Consider the following 25,389-nt stretch of genomic DNA (forward strand, 5'->3'; position numbering starts at 1 on the left):
TCATTTAAAAAGATAAATGGCTCGACTCGTAATCGTTCGAAATCATAAATTTTCTATCCTAATCATATGCTATATTGTTTTTAGAAAAAAAATATGGTGGTTTTAGGCTTTCGTTCTAGAGTTTGTGGGTTAAACATTGTCCTTGAGTATAACATTTTATAGTTTTTTGATGCATTGAAAAGATGAAAATGTAGGATATTGATTCGCTGATTTACTTTGACATTTGATTGAATTTCTAGACTATAGAAGCTATTAGTATTGTGTATGAGATAAAAATATCTCGAGATTCCTCTTCCTTAAAACGTGTAAGATTATTATCTGTTGTGGATGCATTAATTTCAAATCTAACAACAGACTTATTGGAGTGACCTTATTCTATTACATGGAGCATATTGTGAAAATTGATAGGATTTCTAATTTGACTAGTTTTGGAGAAGGAATGTCAAAGTCCAAGTCAAAGATAAAGTTGAACGAAATCCAAGTCCATTTAGGAAAACCCAATCCTACTAGGCTTAGAAAAACCAATTAAAATTAAACTTTGGAAATCCGAGTAGGAGATAGAAATCCTAATTCTACTTTAACTATGAAAATCGATCTCAAGTCGGTGTGAAGAAATTTGAGTAAGAGTAGAAAATGTTAAAAGGACGAAAAATACAATGACACAACTTTTTTTAACATAAAAAACTTCTTAATACTTTTGAGAGAAAAAAAATCTATGGATCCATCCAAACCAGGTCAGTCTATATCATATTTTCGTATCTTCGTAGAAATAAGTACTTATAATTCCTTAGACAGTCCATCATCTAAGTCTTGTTCGAACTGTCTCGATTAACTACTCTATTATAAGATTGCCTCTACGTTTGGTTCATAGTTTGTCGCTACAGATCACGTCTCAAACTTTTTGTGTTGGTGATGGTGGTCGATGTAGACTAGATTCAACTCCTTCGATGCTCTTGATCAATCTCTGATGTAGAACTAGCATTTAGAAATATGTAGAAGCTCTTATCACATAGATAGGAATTTAATTTCGGGAAGGTACTAGATAATTTTTCTAAGTTGTGACCAAAACTCCTAGAATTCACATGATGGATATCTCAGCCTTTGGCTTTCAATCTCTTAAAGGTGAGAAACATCTATGATTCATGCTCAAAACCGTTTCTTATTTTGAACTTTTGTTTGTTATCCTGCGCATGCCGTTTGGATGCCACTTAAATTTCCTTTGGATCATTTCAATCTTTCAAATGCCATTAACTCCGTTTAGGTGAGATCCTAAAACTGAAGCTTTGATAATCTTTTCATAAGTTATTGGATTTGACCATACACACGAATCTAATTTGTACAAATAAAATAAAAATAATTTTGTTCACGAATTTGCCATTACAAAAGTTATTGCTCTTACATATTGTATGACAAGGATAGTCCTGCAGCAAATCTGCCTATGCTGAGTGTTGGCACGGCAGGCTATGCCATTGGCACAAGAATCATGGACTTCATAGCATGGAGTCCAAGTCCATGTAGAGAGAGGAGTATAGGGAGGAAGTCAGCATTGCGAGTTGTTGGTAGAAAGGAAAGGTCACCACCTCGCATGCAGTGGAAGGAGAAGATAGGCTATGAGGTTGAGAAAGTTTTAGAGAGGTAGAGGATCATTTGAGATGTTGCTGTCAGGAAATAGATGAGAGACTGCCAGCAATCTATCGACATGTCCATCCATGCTATATCAAATTGAGGAGTTATATTTTGTATATTTTTCCCTCACTATTACTTACCATAGTAATGAAGCTAAAAATCTTATCAGGATGGCATGGCAGGAGCCAAGCATAGTTCTTTCTCCTCATTGGAGTCTTAGGCTTGGTTCTGTTGTTCAGTTACTTCAATGTTGGCATGCGGACAATAAATGCCTAATTGTATTAGAGGTACATCTTTCACCTTTTCACTAGATTAAATAGCCAGTTCATGAATTTTTGGTGGTGATCTATTAGAATATCTTTCTTTTTGCACTTAAACAATTATTTTGTTTGAATTTTTATCCATCTATCTTTTCTAATAGACGGATAACATGCAGCAAGGAATTAATCCTGAGGTGGCCCTTCTGCCTTACAATTCAGTGGACATGAAAGTCCTCCAATGTTCTTTTCTTTCTGGAATAAAGTAAGTGGAAGACTTTCTATACTTGTTTTCCTTGTTACTTACTATATACAAACACATTTTATCTGTAGATATGATAGGATCAGATGACACACAAGTACCATAAACCTGATTACTCTTTTAGTACGTAAACATGTCGATATAGCTTTTGGCACTTTGCAATTAGTACTCTTTACCATATTTGGATGTAGAAGACTATCATTCAAGGTTTTAAGTTCACGGTACGCCTTTCTACTGAGAATAAGGTGCCACTTGGCACAAGGGTAGATCAGAACATGTTGTCCCTAGTAATTTTACCATCTTCATCAAGGTGTTAAGGAGAGCATGAAAGGTCAGAGAGGGGTTAGGGAGATAGGCACCTTGTTGCAACAACGAGATCCGTGATATGAACTTGGTCGGATTGGATCTATTCACGGCACATTGGGCTCGCTGGGTCAAGCCTAGTTATCTAGTTTAGTCATTTATATTTTTTTAGCACGAGTCATAAACTCAAGTACCTGCTAATTATGGATTGAACTTATTAATTCATTAATTAGGACTTGTTAAGTCAATTAATTATTTTATTCGAGTTAGAACATATATTATGAGTTCGAGTAGCACTTGGACAAGCCAAATCACTTAGTTGATCGAGTTTGAATCTAAGTCAGTCGAAGGTTAGCCTTTTTATATATATGGATCGCAACCCTAATTTCCTCTAAGAAAGAATTATTTGCCTGAGCCCTTGTTGCCTCTATCTCCCTTCTCCTCTTGGTTGTCTGGCTTCACCTCCTCCCTCCTTCACCAATCGATACCACATCTTTTGTTGCAAAGTTTCGTCCAGCCACTAATCACCCTTTTTCTCTCTCTCAATCTCTATTATCTAATTACCACACGAGAACTTTAATTTCTGCACTAATTTAGCCAATGAGGGCAACAAGACTACAAACTGGACAAAGCCGATTCAACCATGATAACTCGAGTTGTATTAATTTGGTATGAGAGCTACCTTTCTTCGGACCACCATGGCTACAACTATAAGAACCGGAAAAAAAAACTATCACATGCATTGCTCATGCGATCTCTTCTTTTTCTCTCGCACATTTTGTGACGAGGTGGCCACGAAATCCTCGGCTGAATCCTAATTGAAATTGGGATTGGCCTTATAAAACAAAACCCTAACCCTAAATTAGAAAGGACAAGCTGAAACTCCCCTTTCTTCCTCTCCCAATCTTCTATTTCTCATCGGAGTCACGTCTTCGGATCAACGCACTAAAGCACCGTTGGAGTAATTGGAGATCGCAACTCGACTTGCCTGTGAGTGCTCTCCTATCCCACAAAGTTAATTAAAATTAAATAGGCTAGAAGTGAAGTATCTAATTTGTGGGGTTGTGCCTTTTTCAGTGAAATCACGCTGGCTGGCGGCTTCGAGTCATTGCCGCTCTATCACTAGAAGTTTCACGCCGTTGGCCTCGTGCAATAAGTGTTTGCCATGGATGCAAGGTCCTTCACGGTCGACTACCATGGCCGATCTTCCCTCTCTTTGTTTAGGTCGTTGAGGCCTCAACGAAACGTTGGTGTGGTCAAACGAACTACCGGCGCCAGTGATCACTGGTGATTTCCTTTCCTCTTCCTTTCATTCTCTCTTTTTCTTTCCTCTAGTTGACCTCCTTGAGGAAGAAGGCATGGTTGGGCTCGGGTTCATCCATGATTAGTGGTGGGTTGGGCTTTGGTCCAGCCTAATTATTAAGAATTGTATGGGCTGTGCGGGCCAGCTAGCCTAACCCTTTGGGCTTAAACTAGCCCATATTTTAGCCATCTAATTAGTTTGAAGTTTCAGAAATCATGATATTTATTAAATTAAAATTATGTTATTTATTTAATTATTAAAAGTGATTTTTCTTCACACGTGGAGTAGAGATTTCAGTTATTTGACCTAGATTCAGGTGAGTGGGTTCACCTATATATTTATTCGTCTTGTACTTTGTGCTTTTTATCAGAGCACGTATAATTCAATGTGTAAATACATTATTATATTTCTGTGTGCAAAATATATGATTAGTGTATTACTATACTTCGTGCAAATAGCCATTAAAATAATCATGAATATTAGTGGGAAAAACATAATTGATACGTGATAGGACTTTGACAACAGACACGTGATACGATTCGGACTTTACCGATGTCATCTCAAGCAGGGAGTCACTTTAGAAGTGTTTTTGTTTCTTGTTTTAGTATTTAATTTCCATGAAAATAAGTTTTTTGTAATTCGCGTTCGAACGCGGGTGGAGTGAGTTCGAACGCGGTTGTGAATGGGGTTGTGAACGTGGGTGAAGAGTGTACATTGTGTGTTCGAACGCCCTGTTCGAACGCATTGTGAACATCTGCATCACGTTCGCAAATCCAAAGAAGTGGGAAACAGGCGCGTTTGATCGTGCGTTCGAACGCCTGCATCGTGTTCGCAATTCTAGAGAAGAGCGAACTTGGTGCATTCGAATGCGGTCGGGTGCGTTCGAACGCGGTCGGCGAAATTGTATTGTTTAGGGTTAATTTTGAGTTGTTGGTTAGCCTCTAAAAGGATGTGGATGGCAACTAGAGGTCATTATTGATTATTGAGAATTGAGTTTTACCTTGCCTCCTTCGTCTTCTTCGCTCCCGTTCTCTCAATCCCCGACGACGCCGCTTCTAACCCCCTTCGGTCGGCCAATCACCCTAGACCTTCTTCCAATGTATCCAATACTTGCCCTAACCCTTCCATCGACCATAACCCTTCCTCCACCACTTTTCACCGGTGCCACCCCATTAACGCTGGTCCTCCACCAACCACCATTACCTAGGATCACGTGCCTCCATCCATGGATTCTAAACAGATCATCCTGACCTTCGTCCACTAATCGGACAATATCTTGAGATCCCCACATCCGATTCGCCTAAAACTAGATTTGTTGGAAAGCTCTTTTCTGGGGCTACAACATATCAAAATTTCACGTCGATCCGACGGCGGAATATTTTGGGATCTTATTTCAAAGTTCCGTGCTAGATCCAGTCAAGATCAAAGAATTGTAAGAGATCGAACCTTAGCCTAAGGGGAGATCGTATCAAGCTTGGTATCAGAGCCACCATTTCTTGGACACACACTTCCTATGATGACAACCAGAGCCATGGCTGTATGGCGAGATAAGGAAGAAGAGATCCTTCCAATAAAGGAGGGGGAAATAGTTGCGGGGACTTTCACCTGCGGAACCGCCCGATCAAATCGGAATACGGAAGAACCTAGTGTTCAAGCCTTGTTGGGGTCTCTTTTCGAACAGATGGCCATCAATAATCAAATGATGATGGAGATGATGCGGGAAATACGGGTGTGGCCGAAACCTTCTTCAACAAGTAGGGCAATCGCAAGGCAGCATGGGGAACCCTCCGCAATATACCCAACATCCTCCACAGCCTCCTCGTTCTTCACAAAAGTAGGGGAGAGTTCGGCTATCCAGCAAGATCGAGCTTCTACACCTCGACCCATGGTCAGTCGCAACTGCGGTTGGCTACAATGGGATCCTCAACCATTGTAGCAGCCCTTGGAACCTCCAAATCTTCCTATGCACCATTCCTTTCCCGATCCCTGCAGAAACGGTGAAGAGTCCAGCTTCAAGGAAGCAGTTTCCTTCGGTGAGCCCGATGGTTGGAAAGATTCTTTCGACGTCAAAACAGAGTTCTTCGACGAGTCGACAACCGTGCGAACCACTATTGAATGGAGGAAGACCATGCATGGCCGCTGGATATCCCTTATCCGAAATTCTCATCAGTGGTGAGGAGATGATACAGAACCGCAAGTTCTAGCACTTGGGCCATCTTACACCACCTTCTTTTGCAACCACAGTGAGTCAGCAACCAGGAAGAAATTGTGTATGGCCTCTAGTGACCTTCCACCATTCTCCTCGGTCAATCGACAGTCGACCACGACAGCGTCATCATCGGTGATGACGTTGCAGCTCCCCGCCAAGCTACAACTCAAAGGAGAAGGCTGCGATCTTCCACCTATGGCAGCACTGACCGCCGACAGCCCCATAAAGACCTCGTGGGCTACTGCTTTTCTCACCCAGATGGCCGAAAGCTTCCTACCATGGCTGCGACTAAGTGAAGAAGTAGATGAAGATTTTGTTTTTGTCAACCTTAGTCTTCCACGGTAGTCAACCGCCACCACCCCAAGAGGGACCTCACCAGCAGCTATTTTAGTATTCCAGATGGCCGAAGGCTCCTTGCCGTGTGTGCAACGGGACAGAGAAGGACCTGAAGATTTTATTTTTTAGGCCAACTTTGGCCTTCCTTCGCCGTCGACCGCCACCACACCGCCAGGAACCCTGCCAGAGCAATTGTCGGAGGTGGTCACTACTCAACCATGGCTGCCACCTGCTAAGCAACTCCTATGGCAATGGTTGATGGAGATGGAATTATGGGAGAAATATTAGAGATTTTAATTTTTTTTTGAAGTCCCTAAGTGGTTAGAATTTCAAGAAGGCTACATTGTTGGGCTTGACTAGGTTGAATTGCTAGACATGAGCTGGGTTGGACCTAAGAGCCAAAGGGGTCAAGTCAAGTGTGAGTCATCTCTGGACTTGGGGACTCAGTTAAGTCAAATAAGGGATATGATCAAAAACCCTCTACTTGACTTAAGTCGAGTTTGCTTATACCAAGATACATTTGACTTAGATCCTAATCCATGGAGTGGGCAGAACGATTATGAGCACAACCAACAATCAGTTCGGCTAGTTGAACCTAACTCAAGTCACTGGGAGGACCTAATCTGGATCCACCAACTACATCTAACTCGACCTCTTGAGTGCAATCAAATGCACCAGATTTATATTGCTGAACTGACATTGAGTTAATTGGTTTGACCACTCGAGACCAAGTGGACTCAATGTAGACGGACTCGAATTTCACCTTGGGCCAGTAGGAGTATAAGTATCCAAGCTCAACTGAGGATGACTCCCTTTGAGGCGGTTTATGGTCGCACTTCTCTTGCCTTGCGTGCCTACGATAGACTTGCGGCAGCGGATAGGAGCGAGCTTGACTTGGAACTTGCTGATCGAGATGAAACATTGAGACGGCTCAAGATGCACCTAGCAACAGCCCAAAATCGCATGAAACAAACTCATGACAAAGACTAGCATGAGCGAGAATTTGAGGTGGATCAATGGGTGTTTGTTCGAGCTCAACCTTACCGGCAATCCATATTGGAGACCGAAGTGCTGATCGAGTGGCTAGGCAAGCCCACTGACGAGTCTACCTGGGGGCTAGAGTCAGATATCATGGATCGCTTCCCAAATTTCAAACCTTGAGGACAAGGTTGCGGAAGCGTGGTGGATTGATACGCAGGTGGAGTGAGTTCGAACGCGATTGTGAACGCGGTTTGTCAGAATCACAAAAAAAAAAAAAAATTAGGGGTTGAGAGAGGAGGGTACACGTGCTCTGCACGTGCAGCCCCTCCCCTCTCCCTCTCCGGCACGCGACGAGGCGCAGGGTAGAATCGTGCCTAATCCGGATCGGAGTAGATTAGGATTTTTTTCCCTAGTCTATAAATTATAAACCCTAATCCCCTCTCTCTCTGCTTAACTATCTCAGCCCCCCTTCTCTCTCTTCTTCTCCTCCGTTTTCTTATCTTTTACTCATCGTCGGAGTCACGCTGTGGAATCGACCTGCCGGAGCCAACGGAGACCACCACGTGACTCCTTGGTAAGCCTTCTCCCATCCCTCAAGTTTAATTTCAATTTAATAAAGTGAATTAGAAATACCTATTTTGGGCGATTTCGGTTTCGTCGGCAAATCAGGCCGGCCGGCGGCTTCGGGTCGCAACCGCATCGTCACCGAAAGCTTCGTGCTCCAAGCCAGTGTCGGTGATGTCTTCTAAGGAGCCCTCGTGGCCCCAATCGCCGTTGGCCTCGGCGTGGGCCGTCGGTGGTGAGTTCTCCACCTCGTGAGGACGACGAAGTATAGAGAGAGAGAGAGAGAGAGAGAAAGGAAGCCGGTCGTGACCCGCCGTCGGCAGAGTCACCGGCGGCCACTCTCTCTGATTTTCTTCCCTTCCTCGCGTCGGACGCGAGAAGGGAGAAAAAAGGGTGGGTTGGGCTCGGGTTTAACTCGAGCCAACCCTTTTTCTTTTAAATTTGGGTTTGGGTTCGGGTTTGGATTTCAGATCTACAGACCCGACCTGAACCAATTAATTGGATGGGCTGCGGGCTAAACTGCAGCCCAATCCATTTTCTCGGCTGGGCCTTGGCCCAGCCCGATTAGTTTCTTTTGGCTGAGCTTTGGTCCAGCCCAATTAGCTTCATTTTTGGAATGGGCCGGGCCAGCAGTAGCCCAGCCCAATCCAATGGGTAAATTAAACCCATTTTAGTTCTTTTTAGTTTTTTTAAAATTTAAAAATATTGATGTTGTTCAAATTAAATTTTTTTATTATTATTTATTATTTAAGGTGGTGATTTTTAGTACATAAGCTAGAGATTGAGATTTCACTTATCTTGCCTAGACTCAAGTGAGTGGGTTCACTCATATATTTATTTTATTATATTTCGTATTTTTGTCAGTCCATGTAAATTTTTTATCTGCAAATTATTTATTTCACCCTTACGTGTAAAAATTTAATTGTTACAATTTTTGTGTGCAAATTTAGTTATTTCATCCGTATGTGCGAAAATTTAATTGTTATATTTTCTGTGTGCATTTAATTATTATACTCAGTGCATCACCATACTTTGTGCAAATATTGAAATTTGTGGAAAGAAAAATGAGATTAGTTTGGTACGACTTAGAGAACAGTCTCGGTATAAATCATTTGCGATTTTTCGTATTGACTCAAGTCTATCTGGAAGTCGAGGGGAAAGTCTAGGGGAAAGTCTTAAATTAGATCACTACGGTAACTTTCTTAGGTGACTCTGGTGGGGTTAAGGAACAGTCTTAGGATGAATGAGAAAATTTCCTAGGTGATTCAAACTTCTCTCAACGGTTAGAGGAAAAGACAGAGTGTGTTGATCACAGGGTGATACTATCTAATGATCCTAACCGGATCAGCTATGAAGAAAAGTTTCGAACGTTATCTCGAGATGACTTCTAGTTGATGTGGATCCACAGGGTTTAGACCCATTGAGGCATATGACAGTAGAAATATTGCAAAGATGTTAATATCTTAAAAACGTGCAAGGTTACAAGTTGTGACTCTCTTTATTATTATCATTGTTATTATTTGGAGAGCATGCCTATTACATATTGTTATGAATATTGTTGCTTTTAGTTTAATCTTTTTCAGCATTAATATAATGTAGAATTTATTTGGTTTTCGAGTGGATTCTACTCACTGAGCTATAGTTGTTGGCTCATGAATTCTATTTTTTTGTATTTATATATCCATTTCAGGTAATAGTCAGTGGGGCAACTGAGTGAGATGTACCTAAACTCTACCTCCACTTAGGATTCATCTATTTATTTTTTCGCTCTTTTAGATTTTATGCTTTAGATTAGAAGTTTTATTTATTTAGTTTAGAGACTCAAAAACATTACTATTGTTTTATCTTTATTGTAATTAATTTTAAAAATTAAATAAAAAACATTTTCATTTTATTTATTTATTTTGCCATCGTACACGTAGAGAGTATTAATAAGGCTTCGTGTATCTCAAGCATATTGAGATGCATGGCTGGTCATGATTCCTATTTTGGGCCCGTGACACGGTTGTGAACGGGGTTGTGAATGTCGGTGAAGAGTGTGCATTGTGCGTTCGAACGCCCTGTTCGAACGCACTGTGAACGCCTGCATGGCGTTCGTAAATTGAGAGAAGTGGGAAACAGGCGCGTTCGATCGCACGTTCGAACGCCTGCATCGCGTTCACATTTCTAGATTAGAGCAAACTCGGTGCGTTCAAACGTGGTCGGGCGCGTTCGAACGCGGTTGGCGAAATTGTATTGTTTAGGGTTAATTTTGAGTTGTTGGTTAGCCTCTAAAAGGATGTGGATGGCAACCAGAGGTCATTATTCATTATTGAGAATTGAGTTTTACCTTGCCTCCTTCGTCTTCTTCGCTCCCGTTCTCTCAATCCCCGGCGACATCGCTTCTAAGCCCCCTCGACCGGCCAATCACCCTAGACTCTTAGGGGTGGCCCTCTCCTCCTCCTTCCAATATATCCAACACTTGCCCTAACTCTTCCATCGACCATAACCTTTCCTCTACCACTTTTCACCGGTGCCACCCCATTAACGCCGGTCCTCCACCAATCACCATCACCTAGGATCATGTGCCTCCATCTACAGATCCTAAACAAACCACCCTGACCTTCGTCCACTAATCGGACGATATCTCGAGATCCCCACATCCGATTCGTCTGAAACTAGATTTGTTGGAAAGCTCTTTTTTGGAGCTATAACATATCAAAATTTCACGTCGATCTGACGACGGAATATTTTGGGATCTTATTTCAAAGTTCCGTGTTAGATCCAGTCCAGATCAGAGAATTGGAAGAGATCGAACCTTAACCTAAGGGGAGATTGTATCAATATACTATATATTCTTCGTGCAACTCCCTATAGTTATTCAAGTATATCTTGAAATCCAGGGAACATACCTATATCTGATCAGTATGTGATCTGTTTAGATGATTCTAGTGCGGTTAGATAACAGTTAGACTAGGAGTCTCCTTAAGATGACTCTAATCTCTCTATGATTAGTGGAAAAGATAGATTGTGTTTATTACATAATGACACCTCCTAGTGACCATTAGTATAAGAGAATGTGCTTTTATCACATAGTGACACCTTAAGGTGACCCTAATCGAATTAACTATAAGAAAAATACTCAAGCACATCTTGAGGTGACTTCTATTTGTATGGATCCTTGGGCAAAGTCCCATGTTGAGACATATGACATTAATATTGAGAGAAATTCAACATATTGACACGAAGCATGTTATGAGTTATGATTTACGTTCTTATTACATGTGCTGTTATTATTACTATTATGAACATGCTTATGGAATCGTGTTATATTGTTGGAGTTGGATTTTATTTAAAGTTCAAAATTTTAGATTTATTTGGCTTTTGAGTGGATTCCACTCACTGAGCATAGTTGTTGCCCCCGTGGAATCCCTCTTCTAATATTTAGGTACTGCTCTACGTGGCGATTGAGCGAGAGATGCACCGGGACCCCAGCTCCACTTAGGATTTTATTATTTTATCCATCGGTTGTATTAGATATTTAATTCTATACTAGATGTTATTTTAATTGATTGGAGACACATTATTGATGACATTGGTCTTTTTTATTGTTGGGTTATATTAATTGGAGTTAGTTGTTCATAATTAAATTCTTGTCATTGTGGATTTAGAAAAAATATTAGTTAAGGTTTGTGTATCTCATGTGTATTGAGATATATATTTAGTCATGATTCCGATATTAGGCCGTAATAATGTTGGTATCAGAGCCTAAGTTTGAGTCACCCTTTAGAGAAAATTGGAGGTCCGGTTGCATGAGTTCAAATCGCCGTGAGTTAATTTATTAAATCAATTTTATTCTTAACATTATTTCGATTTTGCAAGGACGCTATGTGTATGCACCGTCATCGTGGAGCTAGTGCCCAGAGGTTGTCTCCTAGCGAGAATAGGGATCAAGAGTCAAACCCTGAACCTACTCTAGCTTTTGCGTCTGAGCCTGTGACTACTCTTTCCTCTGTTGTAGATACAGTTCTCAATGCATTTCAAACTTTGATCTAGGCCATCAGAGGACAGACATCACAACCCTCTTCTATAGCAGAGGCTAGGCCTCTTAGCTTAGATAGAGGCACGATGTTTAAAAAATTCTTGAAGGCTCTACCTTTCTTCAAGTGAACAACCGATCCAATTGAGGTGGAAGCATGGTTACTTTGGATCGAAAAGATCTTGAAGGTTTTGAACTGCTCAGATGAAAAGGTTGCATTGACGACGCACATGTTTGAAGATCGGACAGAACATTGGTGGCAGATGATTGAGCATCAGTACTCAGGTAGGAAGGAGTTGACATGGAACAATTTTTAAAAGATCTTCGAGAAGTTCTACCTGCGTGCTTTGATTCAACGTTCCCAGTTTCCGTCGATCCTGAGTGGTATCCTAATCCCGATCCTGGGTTTCGGCTAAAACTAGATCCGTTTTGGTCGGGATAGGCTGTTTCGGCCGATCGTGATCGAAACGGGTGGGAACGGGTCGGATCCGACTTGAGGGACATCAATAATTGATGCCCCCCCAAACCCACCTTCCTCTCTTTCTCCCTTTTCTCTCTCTCTCTCTCTCTCCTTTATTTCTTTTTCTCTTTTCTTTCTTTCTCTCTCTTACGGGTCTCTTTCTCATCGATGACTGAGTAGATCTTTAATGACCTCGATTTCCGGCGATGTTCTTCGATGAAGATTCGACGATCTCAACCTTCGGTGACCTCGGATGAGTTTTTTTTTTTCAGTTTTCTAATTCTTTTCTTTCTTTCGTTTTTTTTTTCGTTGCGCACCTGCTGCTTCACCACAGCTGCAGTAGCAGTAGCACCTACAACAGCAGCAGGTGAAGCATAATGATCTTATTCTTATTGATTCATGAGCACCCACAATTTTTTGGATTCACGGATGGTGGAACACTTGGGATTGGAGTGGAACCCTTTGTGGGCTTCAATGTTGCTATATGAGATAGCACGATGATAAGGACGGAGGGCATGTGTTGCAAGATCTAGCTATACCCGTTGGCTCTTTGAGGAGCCGACTTGGTGTTGGGCGTGCAATGGCTTCGTGGACTTGGATCGATCACCTTCGATTTCGCTACCATGGCACTGAAGTTCATCCATGGCGGCCGCCAAGTCAAGCTACTTGGAGCACCCTAAAAGGAGGGTGAGAGCTCCTTGCAGTCCCTAGAAAGGCTGCCAAGGGCAGGATGCCGAGAGTACCTTATGCACTTAATTGTGGGAGCCAAGATGATGATATCACGACCTAAAATTTGGAATCATGACCGACCATATAACTTAATTTACATGAGATACATGGAGCTTTAACTAATATTTTTCTCAATCCCAAACTAACAAGAATTTAATTTTGAACAACTAACTCCAATAAATAAAATCTAATAATAAAGAAACACCAATGTCATCAATAATGTGTTACCAATCAAACTAAAATTATAGATGGTTTTACAATAAAATGTCTAATACAACTAATGGTCAAAATAGTAAAATCCTAAGTGAAGGTGGGAATCTGGTGCATCTCGCTCAATCGCCATGTGGATCAGCACCTAAAATATTAAAAGACGAAATCCGTGAGCCAACAACTATAGCTCAGTGAGTGAAATATATTCAAAAGCCAAATAAATCCGATTCCATAACATAACTTTAAATAATTATAAGTCTAATAATAAAAAAAATGAGAATCTTACTAAGCTTGCTTATGATAACAATAATAATAACAGTATGAGTAATAACAAAGTAATTCATATCTCATAATATGGTTTGTGTTAATATGCGAAATTTCTTTTAATATTAATAATAGTGTCATGTCTCAATGTGGGACTGTGCCTGAGGATCCATATCAACTACAAGTTACTTCGATAAACGCTCGAATTTTTTCCTTATAGTTAATCCAGTTAGGGTCACCTGGAGGTGTGATAAACTTACCTTATTTTTTTCACTAACCATAGAGAGATTAGTCACCACAGGGAGATTTCTAATCTAGTCTAGGATTGTTCTCTAAGCACGCCAGAATCACTTAAACAGATTATATACTGATCAGGTATAGGTTTATTCTTTGGACTGATCTTTAATTATATCAGGGTCACCTAAATGGATCATATGTTGATCAGGAATAGGTCCTCTGGACTTCCAGGTAGTCTTGAGTCACCACGAGCAGATGCACGAAGAATATCTAGCTTGTGTCTGTTCTCAAAGTCCTATCACGTATCAATTATGTTTCTGCACTAATATTATCGATCATATAAATGACTATATGCACTAAGTATAACAATGTAGTAGGTTTTATATTTTGCACACATAATATAATAATGCACAAAATATAATAATGTATTTGCATGCAGAATTATACGTGATATGATAAAAAGCACAAAATATAAGACGAATAAATAAAATAAATACGTAAGAGAACCCATTCACATGTATCTAAGCGAAACGACTGAAATCTCTAGTCCAGGGGTAAAAAAAATCATCACATTTAATAATAAATAAATAACCTATTTCAATTTAACTAATATTATGATTTTTAAAATTTAAAACTAATTAAATTATTTAAATGGGCTTGCTTAAGCCCAAATGGTTAGGCTGGGCTGTGGTTGGCCTGCAGCTCACCAAAACCACTAAATAGTTTAGGCTTAAGGCCGAAACTTATTATTATTCATGGGTTGGGCTGTAGTTGGCTTGTAGCCCACCAAAAAAATAATCCATTTAAATGGGTTGGGCTAAAGGCCCAATCCCACTAATTTAAACCCGAACCCAATTAACATAAATGGGTTGGCTCGGGTCGAGCCCGAGCTCGCCCCCTGCTTCCTTTCTTGAGGGGTCGACAACTAGAGAAAAAAAAAAGAGGAGAGAGAGAGACCGGCGATCACCGTTGTCGGAGGTCCATTGATGGTACCCGATGGCTCCTCACCACCACAGCCACATGCTCAAAAAGGGAAGAGGTCGGATTAATCGTCGAGAGTCGGAGTCAACTTCATGGCCGACGAAGATTCAAGCCACGAAGGTTCCAAAGGAAGTACCCACGGCATAAGGTTGACGACACGAAGCTTCTGGGATAGGAGCGGCAGCAGCTCGAAGCCTCCGGCTGGTGAGATTTGTCGACTTGCAAACGCCTAATAATTAGGTAATTCTCTTATAGCCTATTTAATTTTTAATTAACTTTGAAGGTTGCGATCTCTGATTGCTCCGGCGATGCTTCGGCGTGTCGATCTGAGGACGTGCCTCTGATGAGAAATAGAAAAAGAAGAAGATGATGAGAGAAAGGGGAAGATGAGGGGGTTTCAGTGTGAGTTCTCCCCAATTTAGGGTTAAGGTTTGTTTTTATAAGATAAATCCCAATTTCAATTAGGATTAGGCCGAAGATTTCGTTGCCTCTTACTCGTCGCAACACAGGTGAGAGAAGGAGAAGGGATCACACATGCAGTGCACGTGAGCCCTTCCTCTTTTTTTTTTTTCTTTTCTTTTTCTGGTTCTCACAACTATTCCCAACAAAAAGAAATTTCATCCTTGAAATTAAAATTTACGAGTAAAATTTGTAGTGCAAACATTTTGCCTTTAAAATGCTTAAATGTCTCTACCTTATATATACTACTAAGTCTATAAAGTTTTGGCAGGTTAGGACAATATAAAAGCATACCTTGCACCAAAGAAGGCGACTTTTTGGCCCTTTCTTGAGTCAAAGCGTAGACTCTCCCCTTGCTCTCTGGTCTTGACCCTTAAACCCAACCTGCTTTGGTGGCTTTTGAACCAATGCTCTAATTTGAGTTGGTTGATGCTCTGTACCTTGTTGATGTAATGTTGAGTGCCACCCTCTACATGGTGCACGACAATCTTTTGAAATATATCTAGGTTTTCCACAGTTATAACAATTTCGAGGGCGGTCAATGTACCCAACCTTTAGTTAATGAGGTTGTCTACACCTTGAGCAGATCTTATGCTGGTTCAAAATATAGCTGTCTTTAGAAGAGTTTTTGGTTATCCTGGCCCTAGTAGTATTTTCTTTTCTTATCTTGATAATGCTGCTTGCTCTCTAGGCGAAGTTCTATGTTTCTCTTAGCAAGGAGCGCTTCTGAAACTATGTCAGGTAGCCTCTTGCATTGAAAAAATGAGATCATATCTTTGATGGCTGGTCGTAGCTTCCCTTCAAATAAGTTGACTTTCTCCTCTTCACTTGTTGCTAGGTGTGGAACAAACTGCAGCAATTTAGTGAACTTTGCCTCAAAGTCCACCACAGACATGCCTCCCTGTCTCATCTCGAAGAACTTTTTCTTCTTTAGGGCCCGGGGATAGTATTTCTCGAAGATCTTAAAATTATCCCAAGTCAGCTTCTTCTCTTGACTAATATACTGGCGCTCGATCATCTGCCACTAATGCTCTACCCGATCCTCAAACATGTAGGTTGTCAAAGCAACCCTTCGGTCCTTTGTTCAAACCAATACTTGTATTTTCTCGATCCGAAGCAGCCATGCTTCTGCTTCGATCGGATTAGTAGTCCCCCTAAAGGCAGGTGGAGACGCCTTTAGAAATTTCTCGAACACCGTACACCTATTTAGACTAAGGGGTCTTGACTTTGATGTAGCTGAAGTCTGTGATGACTGTCCTCTAATGCCCTAAAGAAGAGTGGAGCATTAGAACCACTGTATCAGGAGCAGTAACCGTGGTAGAAGTAGGAATGTAGGCAAGAGTAGGAATCTGGGCAGGAGCAGTTTGTAGTCCCGACCTTGGAATAGTAGTCGGTGCAAGAGCTGGCACTTGAGCAGGAGCCGGCTCTTGCTCTTTGCTTCTATCAAGAGATGAACTCTAGGCCGCAACTCCTCGTTGACGATGACATGCATACATATTGCCCCTTCAAGATTTATAGTAGAGACCAGTGGCACGCACCCCCCTCGTGCTAGTGGTATACCTTTTGTGCCAGTGGCATACATTTATAATATTTTTCATAAATTTTTTAGGATATTTAGAGCTATTTTTGGGTTTTTGGTATGTCAATCTTTTGTTTTTTTAGGTTTAAATATATGTATTAAAATTTAAAATCTACATTACAATGTTTTATCTTTAGATTATTTTTGTAAATAACCTATTTTATTAAAGATAAAACAACAGTTGAATATAAATATTATTCAACACATAATATGATTGAATACATTTATTAAAATTAATATTAATGATTAAACATTTCATAATATGATTGAATACTCCATAATATAATTGAACACATAATAACATTCAATACATAATTGATAATAGTTTAATAATTAAAACTAATATCTAATTGAACGTAAAATGACGAGGAGGATCAAAGACTTTATTTGCTAGCACAAGAATAACACCGGAATGTTGCGTTAAATACTGTCGATATTTTTCAAAATTTATCCACTGATAATATTGCTCGTTATAACGTCTCATATAGTCTTCATAGAAATAAGAATTTTGTAATTCTTCGATGATATGATATGGAGATTGTAGATATGGAGTATAATAAGGGTGTTGTGGCTCTGGTGGGTGATTGATATGATGGTAATGATGATAAACTCATATCATCTTATGGGCGCACCTCTCCTAATGTCTTGCTACCTATAGACTTAAGTCCTTCCCTTATTTAACTATAATCATATTGAGTTTGAGATGGTCACTTTTCTTTCTTTTGTCTCTAATAAATTCGGCTTTGTGGTTGTCTAAATTTAACAAATGAATTGTCATTCCAATTTTAAAAAATGACAAATAAGTTATCATTTCAAAAATGATGACAAAAGTTAATTGATAGAAATAAAAAAAATTAAAAAATGGGTTCTACATGTCATATCATATTTGTTAAGAAAATAAGTAAAATTGATTTGATAAAGATTGATGGAAATAGAAAAATTTTAAAAAAAATGTCTATACATTGACACATGACCGACACGAGGCTGTGCTGGACGGCACGTGGCCGTGCCGATCAACATGGCTCGGTAAGGCAGGCGTGCTAGTCGGCGTGCCAAGTGCCGTGCCCCTACTGGCACGGCAAGTGCCGGTCGACACAGGGCGTGCCGACCGGCACGACCATCCTTGGTAGAGATAAGAATAATTTCATTGAATATAACAAAATAATTTCGCAACGAACCGCTTGTGCAATCGGATCGGACCTCCACATGACTCTAAGGATGATTAGGATGACTAATTTTTAAACTTTGATACCAACATTGTCACGACCAAAAATTTAGAATCATGAGCGGTCATGTACCTCAGTGCGCTTGAGATACACGAAGCCTTAACTAATATTTTTCTCAATCCCAAAATAACAAGAATTTAATTTTGAACAGCTAACTCCAATAAATAAAATCTCATAATAAAGAAACACTAATGTTATTACTAATGTGTTACCAATCAAACTAAAATAACATATAGTTTAGAATAAAATGTCTAATACAATCGATGTGCAAAATAGTAAAATCCTAAGTAGAGGTGGGGTTTCAATGCATCTCGCTTAGTTGCTACGTAGATCAGCATCTAAAATATTAGAAGATAGAATCTATAAGTCAACAACTATAGCTCAGTGAGTGAAATTTACGCAAAAGCCAAATAAATCTGACTCTATAACATAACTTTAAATAATTACAAGTTCAATAATAAAAAAAAATGAGAATCTTACTAAGCTTGCTTATGATAACATAACAATAATAATAACAGTATGAGTAATAACAAAGTGATTCATATCTCATAATATGGTTTGTGTTAATATAATCAATTTCTTTTAATATTAATAATAGTGTCATATGTGGTGGGGACACCACTTTTCGTCATGTTTATTCTTGTAGGCACAAAAAGGCTGTACCTATGGCCCTTTGGCTTAACGAGGGTTGTAACTAGCCAGCCACCTTCTAGGGCTATTTTTGTCTTTTACTTTATTTTGTCTATATAAAGGCTTGTAATCATCTTTTATGGGTTAATGAATATTTGGAAAGCTTTTGCATATTGAGTGTTTGTTGGTGGATTCTAACGTTGATGGATTCCGACACCCCGATTGGTGGATTTCATGGGTTTAATTATTTTTCTCTACTTCTCAACTCTGCAATCGAGACGTCCTGCATCAGCTTTGGTATCAGAGCTGATGCACATCCCTACTAAACCTTATGCTACATCTACTACCCTTCCAGACATCCTTGTTGTGTCACATATCACCTCTCCTTTCCCATTTGCATCACAAGAAAAGATAGACGCTATTTTAGATGTTTAAATAACATCTACTGCAGAAGGAGGAGTTCACCGTTTTTTTGTTCAATGGCACGAGCAATTAGAGTCTAATTGTACATGGATCACTCGTCAGGAGTTACAGCAGTTTGACCCTGACATTTTAGAATACTATTAGAGCCACTCAACTGAGTCAAGTTTCTTCCACCTTGAGAGAGTTAATGGGGACACCACTTTTCGTCACGTTTATTCTCGTAGGCACAAAAGGGCTGCACCCGTGGCCCTTTGGCTTAACGAGGGTTGTGACTAGCCAGCCACCTTTTAGGGCTATTTTCGTTTTTGTCTTTTACTTTATTTTGCCTATATAAAGGCTTGTAATTATCTTTTATGGGTTAATGAATATTTGGAGAGCTTTTGCATATTGAGTATTTGTTGGTGGATTCCAACGTCGGTGGATTTCGACATTTCGATTAGTGGATTCCACGAGTTTAATTATTTTTCTCTATTTCTCAACTCTTCAATCGTGACATTGTCCTACATCAATATGTCTCAACTTGGAACTGTGCCTGAGGATCCATATCAATTACAAGTCACCTCGATATGCACTCGAGTCTTTTCCTTATAGTTAATCCAGTTAGGGTCACCCGGAGGTGGTACTATGTAATAAACTCACCCTATCTTTTTCACTAACTATAGAGAAATATTAGAGTCATCATAGGGAGATTTTTAATCTAGCCCGGGACTGTTCTCTAAGCATGCCAGAGTTACCTAAATGGATCATATGCTGATAAGGTATAGGTCTGTTCCCTGGATTGATCTCTAATCGTACTAGGGTCACTTAAACAGATCATATGCTGATCAGAAATAGGCCTTTTTTGGACTTCAAGATAGTCTTGAGTCACCACGGGGAGATGCACGAAGAATATCTAGCCTGTGTCTGTTCTCAAAGTCCTACCACGTATCAATTATGTTTCTTCACTAATATTATCGATCATATAAATGACTATATGCACTAAGTATAACAATGTAGTAGGTTTTATATTTTGTACACATCATATAATAATGCACAAAATATAATAATGAATTTGCACAGAATTATACGTGATCTGATGAAAAGCACAAAATACAAGACGAATAAATAAAATAAATACGTAAGAGAACCCACTTATCTGTATCTAGGCGAAACGACTGAAATCTCTAGTCCATGGGTCAAGAAAAATCATCACATTTAATAATAATAAATAACATATTTCAATTAAACTAATATTATGATTTCTAAAATTTAAAAATTTATTAAATTATTTAAATGGGCTTGCTTAAGCCCAAATGGTTGGGCTGGGTTGTGGCTGGCCCGCAACCCACCAAAACCACTGAATAGTTTGAGCGTAAGGCCCAAACCCATTATTTTTCATGGGCTGGGCTGCAGTTCACAAAAAATAATTCATTTAAATGGATTGGGCTAAAGGCCCAATCCCACTAATTTAAATGAATCGGGTCGGGTTTTTGGTTCCAAGACCAAACCTGAATCCAATTAACATAACTGCCCCTTGCTTCCTTCCTCGAGGGGATCGACAACCAAAGAAAAAAAAGAGGGGAGAGAGACACTAGCGATCACTGTTGCCGGAGGTCCATTGATGGTACCGGACGGCTCCTCATCACCACAACCTCATGCTCAAAAAGAGAGGTCGTATCAATTGTCGACAGTCGGAGTCAACTTCATGGTCGACGATGATCTGAGCCACGAGGGCTCCAAAGGAAGTACCCACGGCACAAGGTCGACGATGCAAAGCTTTTGGGACAGGAGCGGTAAAAGCCCAAAGCTGTCGGCCGGTGAGCTTCGTTGATCCACAAACGCCCAATAATTAGGTAATTCTCTCTTAGCCTATTTAATTTTTAATTAACTTTAAGAGGTGGGGGAGAACTCACAGACGAGTTGGTTTGCCATCTTCGATTGCTCCGGCGATGCTTTGGCGCGTTGATCTGAGGATGCGATTCCGACAATAAATAGAAAAAGAAGAAGATGATGAGAGAAAGGGGAAGAGGAGGGGGTTTTAGCGTGAGTTCTCCCTAATTTAGGGTTAAGGTTTGTTTTTACAAGATAAATCCCAATTTCAATTAGGATTAGACCGTAGATTTCGCGGCCTCCTCTTCCTCGTCACAACACGGGTGAGAGAAGGAGAAGGGATCGCACATGAGCCCTTTTTTATTTTTTCCTTTTTTTTCTGGTTCTCACTAATGATGAGATTTTACCTCCTTTACTGGCTGACTTGAAGGCTATTTTGCAAGAGTTAGAGGATGCGTTTGATCTGCCCTATGCCTCCTAGGACGTAAGATTATTGAATTGAAATCATGCCGGGGGCGGGTTTGGTGACTGTTCAGCCTTACTGTAATTCTTTTATCCAAAAAGAGGTCATAACCAAGATGATCCAAGAGATATTGTTCGCTGGAGTGATAAGACCAAATTAGGGCGCCTATCCTGCATCGGTCTTGCTCGTGAGAAAGAAGGATAGTGTGTTGATTTTGTGTGGACTATCGAGTGCTAAACGCTAACATCATCAAAGACTGATACCCAATACTGGTTATTGAAAAGTTGCTGGACGAATTAGCGGGTGCACGCTACTTCTTGTAGATGGACTTAAGGGCAGGGTACTATTGAATAAGAGTGGAATTGTCCGATGTGCACAAAAGCTCACATGAAGATGTTGCTAGCTCTGTCTTCCTACTTACCATACGCTGAATGGTCACAATATAGTATACCACTCGGCTATTGGCATGACCGTGCTTGAGGTTGTCTATGGCCGATCGCCACCCACATTGCGCACCTGCCTTACCTTGGCTTGAGATCGAGACGAAGTGCTATGAAGACTCAAGGTCATCTAGTTGTTGCTCAAATTGAATGTAACAAGTCTGATTAAAAGCACCAAGAGAGGTCCTTTGCCGGAATTAGGTATATGTGAAGCTTTAATCTTATCCGCTCAATTAGACCCATTTTCAATTTGAAATTAGCCCCTAAATTTTTTGGACCATACTAGGTGTTCAAGCGAGTTGGACCCATGGCTTATCTATTGGACCTACCCAAGGAGGCTCGAATTCACTTGGTCTTTCATGTCTTTTGAGTCTTAAGGCTCGGACCCCTCCTACTGAGCCAACAGAGGCTGACACCTGAGCCAGTAGTTGAGCCAGATGAACCTATTCCAGCCCAAATTCTAGCAACGAGGCGTACTTGAGTCTAATGCAGATTAGTGACGAAAGTATTGGTGGATTGGTGTGGGTGCATGATTGACGAGGCGACTTGGATGCAATCCGACTTCATGGACGGCTATCCAGACTTGGCACCTAGAGGCCCAGATGAATGGAAGCGTGGAGTGATACAAACTCGGTCGAATTGAATCCATTCGTAGCATATTGAACTTGCTGGATCGAGCGTAGTTATCAAGTTTAATCATTTACATTTTTTTTAGTACTTGCAATTTTAGTTGACTCATAAACTTAAGTACCTGCTAATTATAGACTCAACTTGTTAATTCATTAATTAAGTCTAGTTAAGTTTATTAATTATTTTAGTCGAGTTAGGACATGTATTATGAGTCCAAGAATCGCTTGGACAAGCCAAATCACTTTAGTTGACCGAGTTTGAATCTCAGTCAGTCTAGGATTAGCCTTTATATATATGTAGAGCGCAACCCTAGTGTTCATTAAGTAATAATTATTTGGCTTAGCCTTTGTTGCCCCCTATCCCTCTCTTCTCTTGGCTACCGGCCTCACCTCCTCCTTCATTCACCAATCGACGCTACCTTTTTCGTTGGCAAGGTTTTGTCCAACCTCTAATCACCCTTCTCTCTTAATCTCTCATTCAATCTCTATTCTCGAATTACCATATAAGAGAACTTTAATTTCTGCACTAATTCAGCCAATAAGGGCAACAAGAGTGCAAATCGTACTAAGCCGATACAACCTTGATAACTTGGGTTGTATAAATACCAACCAATACTAATAGAGTTAGTAGGTACCTTTTTTATGACCAAGGAGGTCATGGGTTCAACTTCAACCTCAAACAATATTGTGGAGAAATTATTTGGTAGTTTAGTAGCTTTGTTCGATTCAGTTGATGCTCGACAGTGTGGTTAGCTTGGAGGTACAACTCGGTAGCGCAACGGCTTGAAGTAGGTTTCGGCGGCATTTGGTTTGAAGCAATTGTTCGGCAACGCATATGACTTGAAGTCTAGACTAGGCAGCCAAAAGCTCGGTGGGACCTAAGTGCTTCTGTATCTAAGGAGGGTTGGTCTTTTGTTCAGCTTATATCTAGCTTTTAGAATCATAAATGATTAAAAAAAAACTTATGTTGTATAAATCCATAGGAAGGCTCTTTTTCGGCCCATTTCACGAAATGTGAAATAAGCAGATTAAACAAGTGGAAGGGGGCACGGAGAGAACCTGCCTCTTTACATCTTGCAACGGTGTCAGTTTCCAATCTCTCACAGCCTTCTGAAACCTCTTCCTCTCCTATTTGACGGATCAGACACGGGTGATACTCCATTAATAGAAGTTGTACTTGAAAGTTGACACTCAGAAACTCTGTCAGTGCCACCTTTGTCATAAGCAAACAAACTCTTGCTGCTTGACCTGTCTATTTCGTCTTCCATTTTCTCCCAGTTCCGTGATGTTTACATATGATGAAAACCAAACTTGTTCACTGCTAATATCTGCTTATTATGTGGATTCTTATCTGGAGTTGTTTCGCTTTACTTTGTTTCCTTCTCATAATCCCCTGTAAAACGTTATGCTTTTTCATTTGCTTGCTTTCATTATTTGATGATTCCGATCAACTTATTCTAGTCAACTCCCTTTTGACGTTGTTGGACCCAGTTGCAAGAGAACATAAAGTGCAACAACAATTGAAGAACATCAGTTGTTACTTGAGGGATATGAATGCCTATTAAAAGAAAAATTATAAGTTGTTATGTATTGTAGTTGAGTTGCTATTGTTGGTTTTCATATATTATATTAGCTTGTAACTTGTTGTCTTCGTTATTATGTCAATAGGCAAAATTAATAAGTTGTTATGTCTCGTAGTTGAGTTGCTATTGTTGGTTTTCATATATTATATTAGCTTGTAACTTATTCTGTTCGTTCTTATGCTTCAACTGCTTTCTAATGGATAAAACTTCTTGTAGGATACAGAAAATTCCGCCACTGCTGGAATTGCTGCAGCCAAAGCTTGTTCTGGTAATAGATACTAGTCTCTTGCCCAGATGAAATTGGTTTTCTCTTTGTTGAATTTGTCCATTAGTATGTTTTCTGCTGTGTAATTTTGTAGTTCCCAGAAATTTTGAAGTCTCGATGTCCTGCAAAGGATGTTGATTCATGCTCATTCTTATATTACTCGGAAAATAAGACGATCCATGTACCGAGTTTAAGGAAAGACTTTGATGCCCAATTAGCAACACAACTGGCAGTTCAGCTGCAGCCTAGAAGATTGTTGGAGAAGAAAATTGCAATCGCGAGACTGGAAGGGAAACTTCTGTTGAGTAATGGGAAATATCATTTGGTTGGCCTGAGAAAGCCTCTGAACCTCTTAAATAAGCAGTTGCTGTACTTGGGTCCTCTGGATCCTGCATGTCTATTGGTGGCTTTGCGTGAGAGAGAAATCATTGGATCGATTCATGGGGACAACAATGCTGCAGATGGTGATTACCTCATTCGGGTTATTAGGCCAGGACAGGCTCTGGTTAAAACAAACTCTACTCGGACTGTAATATCTTGTGAAGATGAAAAGATGGGGCGCCTAATTTATGAAGTCCTTAGCAATGTTTGTGATAGAATATAACTAGGTTTAATTATGCAAGAGCTGTGTATACTGTATGGAGAATTATGGCCTACCCAACTATCCTGATGTAAGTCTTTTCATTTGAAAGATCTCAGTATTGGATCTACTGCTCTGCATATATTTACAAACATCTAAAATCTACCACTTCTACTGCAAACATCAGAATATTGCTCAGATGGTTTCAAAAGGTTTATATTGTATATAGCACTGTTCACTTGTGGAACAAGGGTGGAATAGGTATAGTTATTCTAATTTTTAATACTAGAAGAAAAGAGCTAATACTAGTATAAGTTATTCTAAATTTTAGTTCAATATTAAGGAGTAATATAATTATTGATGTGATATAAAGTTGATATTAAAGTATTATAATAAAATTGTATTAGAAATTGGGGTTGATTTGCAATAAAAAGTTTTTTAGTTTTCTAATTGGTAGAAATATGCTCTCATTATCAAATTACAATTTTGGTTTTTTTTTATTGATTTAGCCCTAATAAATCTTAAAAAGACTGTCGTGTTTAAAAAGACTGTTGTATATCATT

General features: G+C 39.8%; 1 protein-coding gene across 4 annotated transcripts in view; it reads left to right on the forward strand.

The window, feature by feature from the left end:
• The window catches only part of LOC140769154 (uncharacterized), a 51,709-nt gene extending 26,753 nt beyond the window's left edge, over nt 1-24,956 (forward strand). For 3 of the 4 annotated variants that reach the window (XM_073109748.1, XM_073109750.1, XM_073109751.1), the window contains 4 exons: nt 1,796-1,913; nt 2,048-2,148; nt 24,198-24,249; nt 24,341-24,956. In XM_073109748.1, coding sequence (XP_072965849.1) covers nt 1,796-1,913; nt 2,048-2,148; nt 24,198-24,249; nt 24,341-24,850 — 781 coding nt within the window. In that variant the 3' untranslated portion in view covers nt 24,851-24,956. The remainder of the gene's footprint in view (nt 1-1,795; nt 1,914-2,047; nt 2,149-24,197; nt 24,250-24,340) is intronic. The other variant, XM_073109749.1, reaches the window with a different exon arrangement.
• Nucleotides 24,957-25,389: the final 433 nt, after the last annotated feature.

The sequence above is a fragment of the Typha angustifolia genome, chromosome 10, assembly GCF_048772165.1.
Source record: "Typha angustifolia cultivar Huaian chromosome 10, ASM4877216v1, whole genome shotgun sequence".
NCBI classification, from domain to species: Eukaryota; Viridiplantae; Streptophyta; class Magnoliopsida; order Poales; family Typhaceae; genus Typha; species Typha angustifolia.